The 13,814-nt window shown below is 50.8% G+C and overlaps 2 protein-coding genes and 3 non-coding genes across 7 annotated transcripts; 1 reads left to right on the forward strand and 4 right to left on the reverse strand.

The window, feature by feature from the left end:
- Positions 1–244: 244 nt before the first annotated feature.
- Positions 245–7,619, forward strand: IDH3B (isocitrate dehydrogenase 3 (NAD(+)) beta). 3 transcript variants are annotated; one of them, XM_027836179.1, is made up of 12 exons: positions 245–350; positions 498–578; positions 4,419–4,517; positions 4,597–4,717; positions 5,154–5,220; positions 5,297–5,429; positions 5,520–5,653; positions 5,769–5,871; positions 5,991–6,137; positions 6,235–6,329; positions 6,484–6,544; positions 7,489–7,619. In XM_027836179.1, exons 1-12 carry the CDS (start codon positions 315–317, stop codon positions 7,579–7,581), a joined length of 1,170 nt encoding a protein of 389 aa, XP_027691980.1. In that variant the 5' UTR covers positions 245–314; the 3' UTR covers positions 7,582–7,619. The 3 variants fall into 3 exon arrangements, with proteins under 3 accessions (XP_027691980.1, XP_027691981.1, XP_027691982.1); XM_027836180.1 differs by lacking the exon at positions 7,489–7,619 and adding an exon at positions 7,061–7,350; XM_027836181.1 differs by lacking the exon at positions 245–350 and adding an exon at positions 871–995 and having other exon boundaries at positions 492–578.
- NOP56 (NOP56 ribonucleoprotein) lies at positions 7,614–11,944 on the reverse strand. Its single transcript, XM_027836178.1, has 12 exons — positions 11,859–11,944; positions 11,344–11,433; positions 10,831–10,945; positions 10,577–10,738; positions 10,206–10,404; positions 9,684–9,871; positions 9,440–9,591; positions 9,185–9,285; positions 8,703–8,851; positions 8,348–8,469; positions 8,027–8,152; positions 7,614–7,915 (listed from the first exon to the last, which is right to left on the reverse strand). Exons 1-12 carry the CDS (start codon positions 11,859–11,861, stop codon positions 7,697–7,699), a joined length of 1,626 nt encoding a protein of 541 aa, XP_027691979.1. The 5' UTR covers positions 11,862–11,944; the 3' UTR covers positions 7,614–7,696.
- On the reverse strand, positions 8,226–8,293 carry LOC114023892. The gene has a single exon (XR_003566841.1). It is a non-coding gene; the product is annotated as a small nucleolar RNA SNORD57 (small nucleolar RNA).
- On the reverse strand, positions 8,567–8,636 carry LOC114023894. Its single transcript, XR_003566843.1, has one exon. It is a non-coding gene; the product is annotated as a small nucleolar RNA SNORD56 (small nucleolar RNA).
- Positions 9,996–10,135, reverse strand: LOC114023897. The gene has a single exon (XR_003566846.1). It is a non-coding gene; the product is annotated as a small nucleolar RNA SNORA51 (small nucleolar RNA).
- Positions 11,945–13,814: the final 1,870 nt, after the last annotated feature.

Here is a 13,814-nt window from a genome sequence, read left to right on the forward strand (position 1 = left end):
CTCTCTCCACCAGGGACGAGAATCTATGAATCGACACTCGACGCCAATCTACGCAGTGACACTCCCTCCACCAGGGACGCCAATCTACGAATCGACACTCTCTCCAGCAGGGACTCCAATCTACGAATCGACACTCTACAGTCCCTCGGTGACGCAGAGAGGGAGGTGAAGCCGGCCTTTCTACTGGTTTTGATCCCACGTGACTGTACTTTCTGTCGCTTTCGCTCCCGCCCCCTCCGGCTCTGGTCTTAACGTCACTTCTAGCGCGACGACTTTCTCCCCTAAGTCTCCTTAACCTAGAGGCGTCGGAGAAGATGGCGACCCTGAGCGGAGTTCGTACCCTGAGCCGGGTGAGGCCGCGGAGGAGCCGATCGGCGGGGGAAGGAGGGACCACGCGGGGTGAGGGTCGGGGGGGGGGCGGCAGCCCGGGCGCCCCCTCCTTCCGCTCGGTCCTGGGTCATCGGGTCACGGGCTTCCCGTTTGTCTGTCCTTGCCAGGCGCTGGTGGTGTCCCCGAGTCTCGGGGCCTGGAGGGGCCTGATCACCACGGCTGCGGCCCGAGCCACTCCGCGGAGCGCGGTGAGGAGGGCCCCTGCCCGCACCTCCCTCCCCCCCGGACTGTCACTGGGAGGGTCCACCCCTGTCCTAACCAGCTTGCCTGCCCCCTTCCCCGCCCCCGCCCCCGGGCCTTACCCCACCCGGCCTCATCACTCCCTTAAATCCTGCCTCCCGGGCCCCCATCCCACCCCCACCCCCAAGTCCTCCCCGAGTGGAATCCTACAAGTAATTCTTGTACCATCTTACCAAGCTGCCTCTACTTAGGCATATTCAAACCTTTCCATACAGTAATTATTTAACTAATTAATTGAAGGTCATGAGCTGCTATAGCCAAATCTTTCGATACCTGACGGCCAAGCCCCTGGTGATGAACCTCTCCACTCATAATTAGGCAGATTCAACCTCGGTCGCCAGGCCATATTCAAAGCAGAAGCAGATGTGAGTGCAGGTTTAATATTAGTAATTATTATTATTAAGTAAATAAAAACGTCTTCATTGGAAGGCTCTTCAGAAGCCATTTAACCCAAAGTATGTCTGAATAATAATTGCCTCCGAAGTAGGTCCAACAATTGTCTATTCAGCATCCAGCCCCTGCTTCAGCATCTAATGCAGGTGTAGATTTGGGTGTCATCAGTATTTAACCCTACTTTTGAAGACTCACAGGAATGAGAATTACCTTTTAGGATAATCAATTCCCTTTTGCTTAGCTCTTACTGTTAAGATATATTCCTTATATTGAGGCAAAATATTTTTTTCTGAGACATTCCCGTATGGCTGCTCCTTCTGTTCCTTAGGGCCAAGCAAAATAATCACGTTAGATTTCGAGCTCCTCGAGGGCAGGGACTATCTTTTGCCTCTTTTTGTATCCCCAGTGCTTAAAACAGTTCTGGCAGATATTAGGTGCTTAATAAATGTTTGTTGACTGCCTTTTGCCCATGAAAACCCTTCACGTGTTTGAAGGCAGCTATTACATTACCCCCCCCCCCCCCAAGTGTTCTCTTCTCCAGGCCAAAAATCTGCAATACAGCAGCACTTTCCTCATTTGATTTTACTTTTTTGGTGACCATATCAAATAGTACACAAATTTTGAGCTTGTAGTTCATTAACTATCTCCCCTCCTTCCTCCAGGTCTTTCTCATAGGAACTGTACCTTCTTCATCCTGTATTTGTATTGTTCTGTTGTTTTGTTGTTTTTTTTTTTAAACCCAACTATAGGGCTTTACAGCTATCTCTCCCGACTTTTGTCTTGCTAGAGTCAACCCATTGTTCTGGCTTGTCAAGTTATTTTTGGATGCTGGTGTGTCATCCCTCTGAGCTTTGTTTCATTTGCAGTTTTAATTAGCATTCCTTCTATGTTATCATTCAAGTAATTGGACAGGAAATAGAGCTCTTTCTTCTTACTATCCCCATCAGTGGGTAATGCAAGTATATGTCCTTATCTCCCTCCTCATTCTTTTCTTCTCTTCAATAAATAACTTGGCCATCTTTACTTTTAGTTTGGAATAAGGAACCATTCTGATTTTGAGCAGAGTAGAAACAGATTTGTGTGTAAGGAAATAGCCTGGCATAATGTCAAGGATAAATTGAGGGTGGGGGTGCCCAGGAAGATGTGTTTAGAGGTAGTAAGTCCAGGGGTGGTAATGAATGAAGGCCTAGCAGTGTAGTGATGAAAATATAGAGGAGGGAATGGATTTAAGAGATGTTTTGAAGGTAGAGTTGACAAGACTTGGTAACTGGGTGTGAGTCATGAGGGAAAGGGAAGAGTAGAAGTAACACCAACTTGCCAGACTGAATGAAAGATGGTGCCACTGAAAGAAATAATGAAACCAGAGGGTAGCTTTAGTTAACAAGTATTTTATGGAGCGCTCATTGTATGTGAGGTACTGTGCTAAATTTAGGTCGATTGGAAGAGAGCACTGATTTGGTTAGAGGACCTAGATTCAGGGCCTCCTTCTGAAACCTATTATGTGTATGATGTTGGGCAAATCTCCCTGGGCCTCGGTTTCTTCATCTGTAAATGAGGAGTTAAACAGAATGGTCTCTAAGGTCCTTTGCAGCTTCGAATCTAGGATCCTATAATTCCAACATTGGCTTGATTTTGAACCTGTTTGAGGTTCTGCTGAGATCTCCAGGTGGAAATGCCCTCAGGCATTTGGAGATAAATTGGATTGGAGCTCAGAAGTAAAATCAGGACCTGAGATAGAGATTGAAAGTCATCTGTGTAGTAGGAGTAGTTGAAGCCATAGGATTGAGATTAGCCAGGGAGAGTGAAGAAAAATAAAAAAGATCAAGAAATTTGCAGAGACACCAGCATTAAGAAGTTTGGGGAAAGAGAAGGAATGTTTAGAGCAATCCGCATGAGTCGACATGAGTCACTGGTCCCCCAGCACTGCCAGGAGCACAGTGCCGGGGGCTGCTCAGCTGTCAGCTGTCAGAGCCAACCACCGAAACAGGTGTGCCAGGATCCCATAACAGCAAGTGCTGGGAGAGCATGACTAGGGGTTGTCAATGCTGTGTGTGGATTCAGGAAGCTTGTATTCCATCCCTTGTACTGGTTTCGGCAACTCAGTTCTCTGAGCCCAGTTTCCTTGATCCATAAAATAGGGACAGTGACAGGCAACAGGACATAGTGAGGGAGGGCCGGCCTGTGAGTTAAGACCACCCAAGTCCCACCGAATGCCACTGGCTGAGTCCTCCTGGGTGATGCCTAGTGTGCTCAAAAGTCCCTGGGTGGCTTCAGTGGTGTTGGTAGAGGCAGTTTCCACACAGGGATAATGCTTCCAGAGTTGTTTCAGGTCTTAGATGAAGTAATAGGTGTAAAGGGGTTTGCAGACTTTAAAGACTTTGAAGCGTTATCTAAAGGTGAGCTGTTGTCTCTGCATCCCAGAGACCCATGGGCCCCTGTAATACAGAGGAAAGGGCATTGGGTTGGGAGTGGGGGCCCTGGATTTGAAACCCCCTGGTACAGCTTTCCTTTATGAGCTGGTATAAGTCACTGAACCCGTCATAATCTGTTTCCTTATCAGCAAGATGGAGATAATAAAGGTTTTATATTCCTATGACTTGAGACATTAGATCATCACAAAAATATGAGGAGTCCTTTCCCATTTAGTATCTAGCAACTACACTAAAGTTAACCAGGTCTTAGGAAGCTATGCAGACCTCTCTGCATAAGGAGCAGGTTGTTGATTCTAGAGAAGGAAAAAAGGGTGATTGGAGGGAAGAGGAGGGAAACAGAATGAATGGAATCACTACAAACACCTTGAGACTCTACAGATGGTAGGGGTGTTTTTGTTTGTGTTTTCTTCATTAAGAAAAGACCCTGGATCATTTAAGTCCTATGAAGTAAATTCTTCTTGCATTATTTGCTGTGTGCTTCTGGTAGGGCTTGGTCCTTGTTACTGTTCAATCTTCTCAGTCATGTCGAACTTTACATGACCCTTTTGGGGTTTTCTTGGCAGAGATGCTGGAGTGGTTTGTCATTTCCTTCTCCAACTCATTTTACAGATGAGGGAATTGTGGCAAACAGGGTGAAGTAACTTGTCCAGGGTCACACAGCTAAGTTAGTGATGAACTCGGGAAGGTGGGCCTGACCCTTTACAGCACCATCTGACTGCCCCAGGCCTTGGCCTTGATGCCCTCCAAGGTGCTTTCCAGCCTCGAGGTGCAGTTTCATCTCCTAGCTGCAGCTTACTATCCCATCATTTGTCTTAATTCTCAAGCCTGTGTCTGTACAGATCCATGCTTCTCTCTCCCCTACCAGTGACTCCTTTGTCACTGAGCCCAGCCTTGTCAGTTCTCCACAGTCTCTTGGAGACATCCCCAGGAGCCATTATTCTATTCCCTCCGTCTCCGTTCCAGGTGGATGATGTGAAGGTGGAGGGCGCATTCCCTGTCACTATGCTGCCTGGTGATGGTGTGGGGCCTGAGCTCATGCATGCTGTCAAAGAAGTTTTCAAGGTGAGAAGGCAGGGTCAGGTACAGATTCAAAGGGGCTTGAGGGACTGGCCACTGATACCTCCCACCTCTGGACCTGCAGGCAGCCAATGTCCCTGTGGAGTTTCAAGAGCATCACCTGAGTGAGGTGCAGAACATGGCCTCAGAAGAGAAACTGGAGCAGGTGCTGAGCTCCATGAAGGAAAACAAGGTTGCTATCATTGGTATGTCCTTGTCTCCGATCTCCCACTCCCCACAAACAAGTATCATTTCACATTCATGCCTGGTCCTCCAACCGGCATTGCTGCACATGACCCCTGCTCTCAGCCCTTTCCCATGGGAGCCCTACGGCTTAGAGGAGCTGTTTCAGGCCGTTTCTGAACAAAGACTTTAGTTTATTTAGGTCGCTAGAGCTTAGGACTAGAACCTCTGACCGTTTCACAGGATTTCATATTTATTTAGTCCAGCCTGCCTAGTGCAGGATGATGGGACATTAACCAGCTTTCTCGTGTGAGTTCTCATGTGGAGGGATGGGTGGACACATGATTCAGACAGATGTTGGGGGTGATCCTGTGATGCCAGCTAGAGGCCTTGCCCCCCAAGAGAACAGACCTCTGCCTGGGACCCTCACTGACCCTCACTCTGGATGTGCTCTCACAGGAAAAATTCACACCCCAATGGACACAGAGTACAAGGGGGACTTGGCCTCTTATGACATGCGGCTCAGGTACGAGGTAACAGGACCTGGGGACGTTGGGCACTGTGACACTGTGTGATGCTACCTTCCCCCCGTCTCCTGCCAGGCGTAAGCTGGACCTCTTTGCCAACGTTGTCCACGTCAAGAGCCTGCCGGGGTACAAGACACGACACAACAACCTGGACTTGGTGATCATCCGTGAGCAGACTGAGGGAGAATACAGCTCCCTGGAGCATGAGGTGGAATATGAGCGGGGAGAGGGGCACCGCAGACATCATGTCCCCATTGCACCTGGCATTAGCCTAAGTCTGCTCCTTCTGTCCATGCAGAGTGCCAGGGGTGTGATTGAATGTTTGAAGATCGTGACTCGTGCCAAGTCCCAGAGAATTGCCAAGTTCGCCTTTGATTATGCCACCAAGAAGGGCAGAGGGAAGGTCACGGCTGTGCACAAGGCCAACATTATGTGAGAAGCATGGGATGGGGGCAGAAGCGTGTGTATAGGAGGGTGGGGATTAGGCCTCGTGTGGGTAGCTGAGCCTGGTAAGCTTGCTGACCTCAGTCCCTGGCCACCTCTACAGGAAGCTGGGTGATGGCCTCTTCCTGCAATGCTGTGAGGAGGTGGCTGAGCTGTACCCCAAGATCAAGTTTGAGACCATGATCATAGACAACTGTTGTATGCAGGTACAGTGTCCCTGGCCTTCCCCTCCCTGATTTCACACTCCCGCCTCCCCTGTGTCCCTTGTCTCTTTGCCATGCCAGCCATCCACTATCTCTCTTACCTCCCTTCCTTTTTACCCCAGCTGGTGCAGAATCCGTACCAGTTTGATGTGCTTGTGATGCCCAATCTCTATGGAAACATCATTGACAACCTAGCGGCCGGTCTGGTTGGGGGTGCAGGTGTGGTTCCTGGTGAGAGCTACAGTGCTGAATACGCCGTTTTTGAAACAGTGAGTAAAACCTGTGGGGCCCCCTTTTCTTACCACTGATCACTCTGGGGTCCCCGAGCACCAGAGTATCCTTCTGACTTGGCCTTCACCCCCACAGGGCGCAAGGCACCCGTTTGCCCAGGCTGTGGGCAGGAACATTGCCAACCCAACTGCCATGCTGCTGTCTTCTAGCAATATGCTGAGGCACCTCAAGTATGTCAGTGGGTGTGGGGCCTCAGGGCTGTGTGGGGCACAGGGGAGTGTGTGTGTTAGAAACGTGAAAACTGACTGCTGACTGAGCAAGAGGTGGAAGGTGGGAGGCTGGTTACTGCCCTCACTCAGTTTGCTGTCTTTCCTCCTGTGACAGCCTGGAACATCACTCCAACATGATTGCTGAGGCTGTGAAGAAGGTGATAAAAGTTGGCAAAGTAAGTTTGGATTGGCTGTTTCTGCACCCTCTTCAGTCATCACCCCTCTCCGCCCAGAAGGGGCTTCAGGGGGGCCAAGACATTGCTCTCCTGACCCCATTCTGGCTCCCTAGCTCTCGGCCTCTCGCCTCACCCTACCCCACTGCACCCTCGACCCAGCAACTCCCTGGCTTCACCCCTGGTTACCCTTTGCTGCTGCTCTCATCTCCCCTCCGGCTGCTGCTCTCTTGTACTGTTCTTGCTCCCATGTTCACATCTCTTGCTCTCTCCCACCTGAGGTGGGCTTTGAGGATCATATGAAATGAACTGACTTTGCACACCTTAAAGAGGCTCAGAAGTGCAGCCTGTTCTCTCTGGACCATGCCTCACCCATCTTCCATCTTCTTGGCACTTCCTCATCTCTGTTCCCCAGCCCTCCAATCCCTCCATCGTCATTCTCCCTTCTCTTGCCCACCCTCCCCACTCACTAGCCATCTTTTCCCTTCTTGTTCCTGGTGGCTTTGTCACTGGCTGTAGGTTCGGACTCGGGACATGGGCGGCTACAGCACCACGTCTGACTTCATCAAGTCTGTCATCAGCCACCTGCACCCCCCTCATGGGGGCTAGAATCTTCCCATTTCTTTATCCACAAACACCCCTTTGAATAGAGGATAAGTCCCCACTCCAGCCCCCACCCCTTGCTTCAATAAAGTGGACCACGTGGAGGAGCCTGCCTCTGCCCCCATTCCATTCCATGGGATGAGATCTCTTATCTACAGCTATTTTGTGCTTTTGTCTCAATAAAGAGTCAGGATCCTTTGTGCTAATCCTGGCCCCCATCAGCTTCTCTCTAATCCACAAGGAGTATGAGGGGGAATTTATTCATTGGGACCATTCTTTATTACATTCAGAAAAGGCTCTTTTGGGGTCCTGGGTTAAATTATTACCCCCCTTTTCCCTCACAGGTTCGTACCCCGGACATGGGCGGCTATGCCACCTGCCGGGATCTCACCCAGGCCATCATTAGTAACCTGCCTACTATCTCACAAGCCTCCTGACAAATCTGGAAGAAATAAAAGCCAAGGTAGCATTCTGCTGAGTTCATTGTCTTTATTGGGTTTGAGGGCAGGGAGGGGAAGTCTTGGGTGTTGAGTGCTAGACCCTTCCCCAATCCTAGTCCTCTGTCCCAGAGCTCTTCTGGGCTTTCTTCTTTTTTTTCTTCACTGGAGCTGGTGAGTCTGCTACTCCATCCTCTTCTGAGCATAAGAGTTTTTTCTTTTTCTTGGGCTTAGGAGGTGTGGACAGCTCCTCAGGGGCTTCTTCTGTTTCCTCTGTCGCCTCCACCTGCCGTTTTCTTTTCTTTTTTGGCTTTTCTTCCCCATTCGCAGTTTCCTAAGAGCACAAGAAAGCCAAATATGTGGGGATAGGAAAGAAGCCTGATGGTTAGGGTCCCCTGGTGGTCAGGATATCCTGGGCCCCCTCCTGTCCATTCCACACACTGACCTGTCCGTTCTCAGGAATGCTGTTTTCTTCAGCTGCCAAAGCCTCTAAGCGTTTCTTCTCTTTCTTCAGTCGTTTCTTTTCCTTCTTTGCCTGTTTCCTCCTAATCTCTGCAACCATTTCCCCAGCCTGGCCAGAGAAGGACAGACACCTTTTGCTAGTGACCAGAACCCCCAAGCACTAAACATAAATTTGCCATGCTGGATCAGGCTCATTAAATCAGTTTTTGCCTCCACTCTAGAGTCAGGGTAAGGATGCTCATCACCTCCAACAGGCATAAATTAAATAGGTTATGCCCTCCCTCTCCCCCCCCCTTAGACTGACCTCATTCACTGCCTCCTTCATGACATCTAGATTCTTGCGGGGTGGGTCCCCTGTCTCATAGAATGACAGGCGTTCTTCTACTTGTTCCCGTAGCTTCTGTCCAAACACATTTGTGGGGACCTCTGGAAACAAGATTGTTAAGACACTGTGTTGGGGTGGGGCTGAGGTCCCCCCCCTTCACTAGGCACATTCTACAACTCCCAACCTCAACCCTCAGCTTCGCTCAGACTATTGATTCAACACTCACAAGGTGAACTGCTGTTGACGAAAAATTTTCCCATCATTGCAGAAGCCACTTGGGATCATTTTTCTTGAATACCCTATTCCCCCTTCCCCTTAGCCCTGAGTCCTGTACCAGAAAAGCAGTCGATCCGGGATGCAATGCTGCATTTGTTTGCCAGGTATCGGGAGATTCTGCCTTTATTCTTGGCAGCCGCACGGCCAATGAAGGTTGAATGGAATATGAGTCCATATTTGGGGGTATTTCCCCGAGTCTTCAGGGCTCTATGGAAGTGTACAGGGTTAGCTTCCCAGGGATACAAGTTTAGGGTCAGACTCCCAAACCCCCAGGACCCTTTTAACCAAAGGTCTCTCCCACTTCAATTCCAAAACCTGATTCCCCACCCCAGCCCAGAACTCCCATTAAGGGTCAGGAGTCAGATGTCGCTGACCTGGAGGCTGCATCCCCTGGCTGGGGCCATGGGGGTCACTCAGAGGCTGGGGCTGACCCATCACACTCGAGGCAAAGCCTTCGGGTCAGGGTACCCCAGCGCTGCCATCACAGTGACACACCCCCTAGCAGCTGGCACCAGAGTGTCAGTACCTGAACATTGGTACCTGAACAGTGCCTTCTCAGCCCCCAAGATCTGCACTGTGGATGCTGGGTACTTGGCCAGATTGGTAAGGCTCCCAGCATGGGAGATCAGTCGAGCACCAACCTGAGAGGAATAAAAAAAAAAAAAAAAGGTTGTGGGCCTGATCACTCCTGACCCAACCAAACCCAAGGAAAAAATGGTCAGCTGGTTAGAGATAAAGAAGTTACAATAAAGTAAGGCAATAGACCCCCCCCCAACACACACCCCAATGACTGACCGCCTCCCCAATGAGGGCTGACAGGCTGGGGGCCACCTGGAACATCTTGGAGCTCAGGTATTTGCTCAAACTCTGACGATACTCAGATAAAGATACCACTCGACTGGAAAAACTCTCAATATTGATCAGGTCAATGGGAGAGATGTCCATACCTAGGAAAAACAGGGAGGCAAGTCAGTGCAAAAACAGAATACCCTCTTCCTTCCCCAACTGTCCCACAAACACCTCAAGCAGAAACACTGACCCATGGAAGACCGAGATGCATCCAGGATGGCCCTTGCCTTGGCCTCATCCATTGTCAGCTCCTGCAGAGCTTCTAGTTTCTCCTCATTCAGTTCTTTGCGATTGCCAATTAGCCGGGCCAGGCGACAATATGTGGCATTGTCATTAACAATCTTTACCAACTCAGGAAAGTGATAGCCATACCACTCCCTGAAAAAGAGGTTATCTTAAGCAGAAAGAAAAGCTGGTGGTCCAGTGGAGAAAATCACACCTTGCCCACTGCACTGCTTATCCCCACAACCTCAAACTCAATCCTCCAGGATTCCTAAGTCTTTATTGTCTCCCCTTTCACAATACAGCTAGGGCACAGGCAGGCTCCTGGCTGAGGTGTATAAGAGGAAGGTCTCTCTGCCTCCTTTTTCTATGCAGTCTGTGCAAAGAAAAAACACAGCCTGTGGTAAGCAATAGGAGGTGGAAGAGCTGGAGTGACATCCTAAAATCCAGCTCCTGCCTAAACATCTGCCCCATCAACCCTGGAACTGACCTGACCCGCATAGAGAAGGTATTGATGTCTTTGTCTAGCTGGTCAAGAAGGCTGATGGACTGAATGATCATGTTGTCCACCCTATTCACATTGAACTTGACCTTGGCCCGAGAGTAGCTGTGTCCTAGTCCCAGCTGGGCTTTAGAAGCTGAAACCTCAGTCAGACCCTTCACCAGAGAGTGAAAGTGCAGACGAACTCCTGGGAAAAAAACAGGTAGAATGAGAAACTGCCAACAAGCAGAACCCTTTTAATGTCCTTCAGAGCACAGGACCTGAATGGGAATCTTTCTACCTGTGTAGTCTAGTACCCAATCAACTATGAAGGCCCAGCTCTCACACATGGCTTCCATGTAGTTCACCTGGAATCTTACCTCTGAGGATTTCAGCAACTACACCCCCTGTCTGGCAGGGATAACCTAATTCTTCTTGGATAGCAGCCCCAATCTTAGGGTCCCCAACACCAAGCATAGCTTTCTTCTTCTTAGCTGGCATGTTAGTTTCCAAGAAAAGTCGGAGGTCCTCATGGAGAATGCCTGTGGATATGTGCATAGATTACCTTTTCAAATTAGGAAGGCACAGGTGACACCTAAAAGACCACAGGAAATAGGAGGAAAGAACTACTCACCTTCAGATACTGCATTAGCATTCTCTAGAGCACTGTGGGCAGACTTAAATGGGGAAAAGGCCACAAGACGGACGATACTGTGAAACTTTCCAATGTTCAGCACACATTCTTCCACCTGTGGAGAAAAAGAGCATCTAGGGACAGCATATTTGGGAGGGGAGATACTAAATGCCACTTTGCTAACACAGGATCTGGGAAAGATGGCTCAGTTTCCATGCTTTCTTCCCTTTCCGGTCCCAAGAACTGCAAACAAAGGGTACTCCGACTAGGACTACAGATCTAAGAGTGGAGGTGGGAGCACGTGGCCTTCCCTTGACCTTCTTTTCTGTACCACCCCCACCCCTCCCTCCAGTACCCAAGACAGACGCCGTGCTCAGAGACTAAGTCACATCACTCTGGTCAGGGGATTGACAGATTTTAAGACTCATCACAGCGCTGTGGCGGTTGCCCCGGGGGGAGGGACCCCGACCCCATCGCGTCCCGTCCCGTCCCGTCCCCTCTTGCTGGGCTCACCTGGGGCAGCAGCAGGCTTATCTCCTCCACCTCCTTCAGCGCCAGTAGCGCGTAGCCAGCGGCGTGCTCAAACAGCACGTGCAGCAGCACCTAGAAGAGAGAGGAGAAATAAATGGGGTTCACGAAGCCGACTAACCCCATCCGAGCACGTGGCCCACCTCCCCGCCTAACTGCACACGTCCCTGCCCAGCTCCCAAAGGCCGATCCCCGAAACCTCTCCAGGAGATCCCAGGACGCCATACCCCGCTAGGGCTGCGATGCCCCCTACCCGGCCCTGCCCGCTCGGGAGCGCCCAGGCTGGACCCACAGGAGGGCCGAATACACGCGGCCCGTGGTTCGGCGGTTTCTTTGCCTCTACCAGGCCGCTCCCCTCCTTGCGACCGCTGGCGCCCACCTCCAACCTAGGTGGAGCTTAGCTCAACCGGCGCTTGCTCCCTCCATTCCCCCAGCTTCACGGAAGGGAGACCCCCCCCCCAACCCCATGGCCCGTGGCTCGCGGCCCGCAGCACGCTCACCATGGCTGCAGCCTGGAGCCCCAATCGCAATGCGGGCCTCCCGCCGGACACGCAGGAACTCTAGTGCCATTAGCCCCGCCTCTTCCGGATCGAACTCTCCACTCAGAACCCGAGGAATGCACCATTGCCTAAGGAGACCAAGGGGGAAACTGAAGAAAATGGTCTCGGCCGGAAGTAAGGAGGGGCCACCGCGGCCTCCGCGTGCGAGCTGCTTCCCGCCTTTCCAGCGGCACTGATGGCTGATGGGAATGGGGCGGAGCTCCTGGGGACCACCGGACCCTAGGGGAGCGTGTGAGGTCTGTCTAATATATATATTGGAAAATGAGATAATTGATGGGAATCACTTCCGCCTACGGGAAAGGTCGATGGCCATGCACGCAGGCCCACCCGTAGCGATCCTTTGCCGCGGGAAGGAGAAAGGAGAGGAGGAAGGGGGTGAGGGTAGAATCCATCCAGTGCTGGGGGGTGGGGGAAAACTAACTCCAGTTCTCGCGATGATCCTGTTGGCGCGCGCGGCCTGTCTCCTTTCTCCCTCGCGCGTCTTACGGATTACCGGCCTGCTTCCGTTTCCGGTCGCATATTCCCTTCCCCCCCCCGCCTCCTCCCCTAGGTCACCTTTTGCCCCGTACTGACGTGCAGTCGTGCTTCTTGAGAAAATGTCCTCCCGTGACCGTTATCCGAAGACTGTTAAAATGTTGTCCTGGCCTTGTCTCGGGGAGAAGCTCGGGAAGCTGTGAAAAGCCCGGCCCAGGCCCGCGTCCTGCCTTGCCTTCAGTCCCGGGCCCAGCTCAGGGAGCCGTGCTCGGTGTGTGCGGGACACGTAGCGGCAGGCCCGCCCTAGGGACTGTCCAGCTTCCCGGAGCCGGATGTTCCGTATAGACTTGGCAGGGCTGAGGGACTCTGGGACACCCATGGCAGGGCTGAACCCTTTCCCATCGACCCATCGATAAGCATTTATTGAGTGCCTACTATGCCAGGCCACGTGATGCCTACACAAAGACTAGATGGAAACAGCCCCTGCTTTCAAGAAACTTACCTAAAGAAAAAGCAGTATATACACACCTATTTGTATCTAATGGTAGCCATCTCTAGGACGGGGAGGGTGGGTTAGGAGTGCTAGGAACCCCGAAGATGTCAGGGTACAGGGTGGAGTTGTGTAGAATAAATTCAGGCACTTAAGCCATCCTCCAGTCAAGTGGCAAGGTTTATTCTGAGGTTTATAGAAGCAGGCAAAGTACTTCTGGGGAACTTGCAACCTGGTAGTAGTGATGCTATAGCTTATATGGAAAAAGTGCTAGTGAAAGGAATGCCAAGCACGATCCAAGTAGTGCAGGTGCAGGGCTGCTGGAATGTATGGGAAAATTCAGGGAGTCAACGGAGATAGCTTTGTTGAAGGGACAAGATAGAAAGATTGCCAGAGCATGGTCCTTGGGGATCAGGCACTAGGGAGAGTCCTTGGGCCAACCAGGGACAAAAATCCTTGGGTTGAGCACCCCTGTGTCCTTTTCTAAGGATTTACAGGGGCAGGTGTGCTACAGGGAAGAATTGTCTCACAGGAGGTGGGGCTAGGTTACTTCCAGAAACATGGTCTTAGGGATTTTGGGGGTCCAGATCCTACCACCTGATCAGGGAGGAAAGGGGAAAAAAAAAATTTACTGAATTAACATCTATTTAAAGGGAATAGCAAGTTGTACAAGGCAGATTTGCAGTTTCATGTACATGCAATCATCTTTTTATTGTACTGTGTTATGGAAATGCTTGTTTTGTTCTGTGAATTGAAAATAAATTTGTGAAAAAATAAAGTGTACAACTACATACATATACAAATCAAATCCTAGTTAACCTTTGAGGGGAAGGCACAGCAACTGAAGGGACCAATTACAGCTTCCCATAGAAGATCATAGAGGAGATGGGTCTTGAAGGAAACCAAAGTTTCCAAGAGCCAGAGTGGAGAAG

The sequence above is a fragment of the Vombatus ursinus genome, unplaced genomic scaffold (assembly GCF_900497805.2).
Source record: "Vombatus ursinus unplaced genomic scaffold, bare-nosed wombat genome assembly UNPS02014818.1, whole genome shotgun sequence".
NCBI classification, from domain to species: Eukaryota; Metazoa; Chordata; class Mammalia; order Diprotodontia; family Vombatidae; genus Vombatus; species Vombatus ursinus.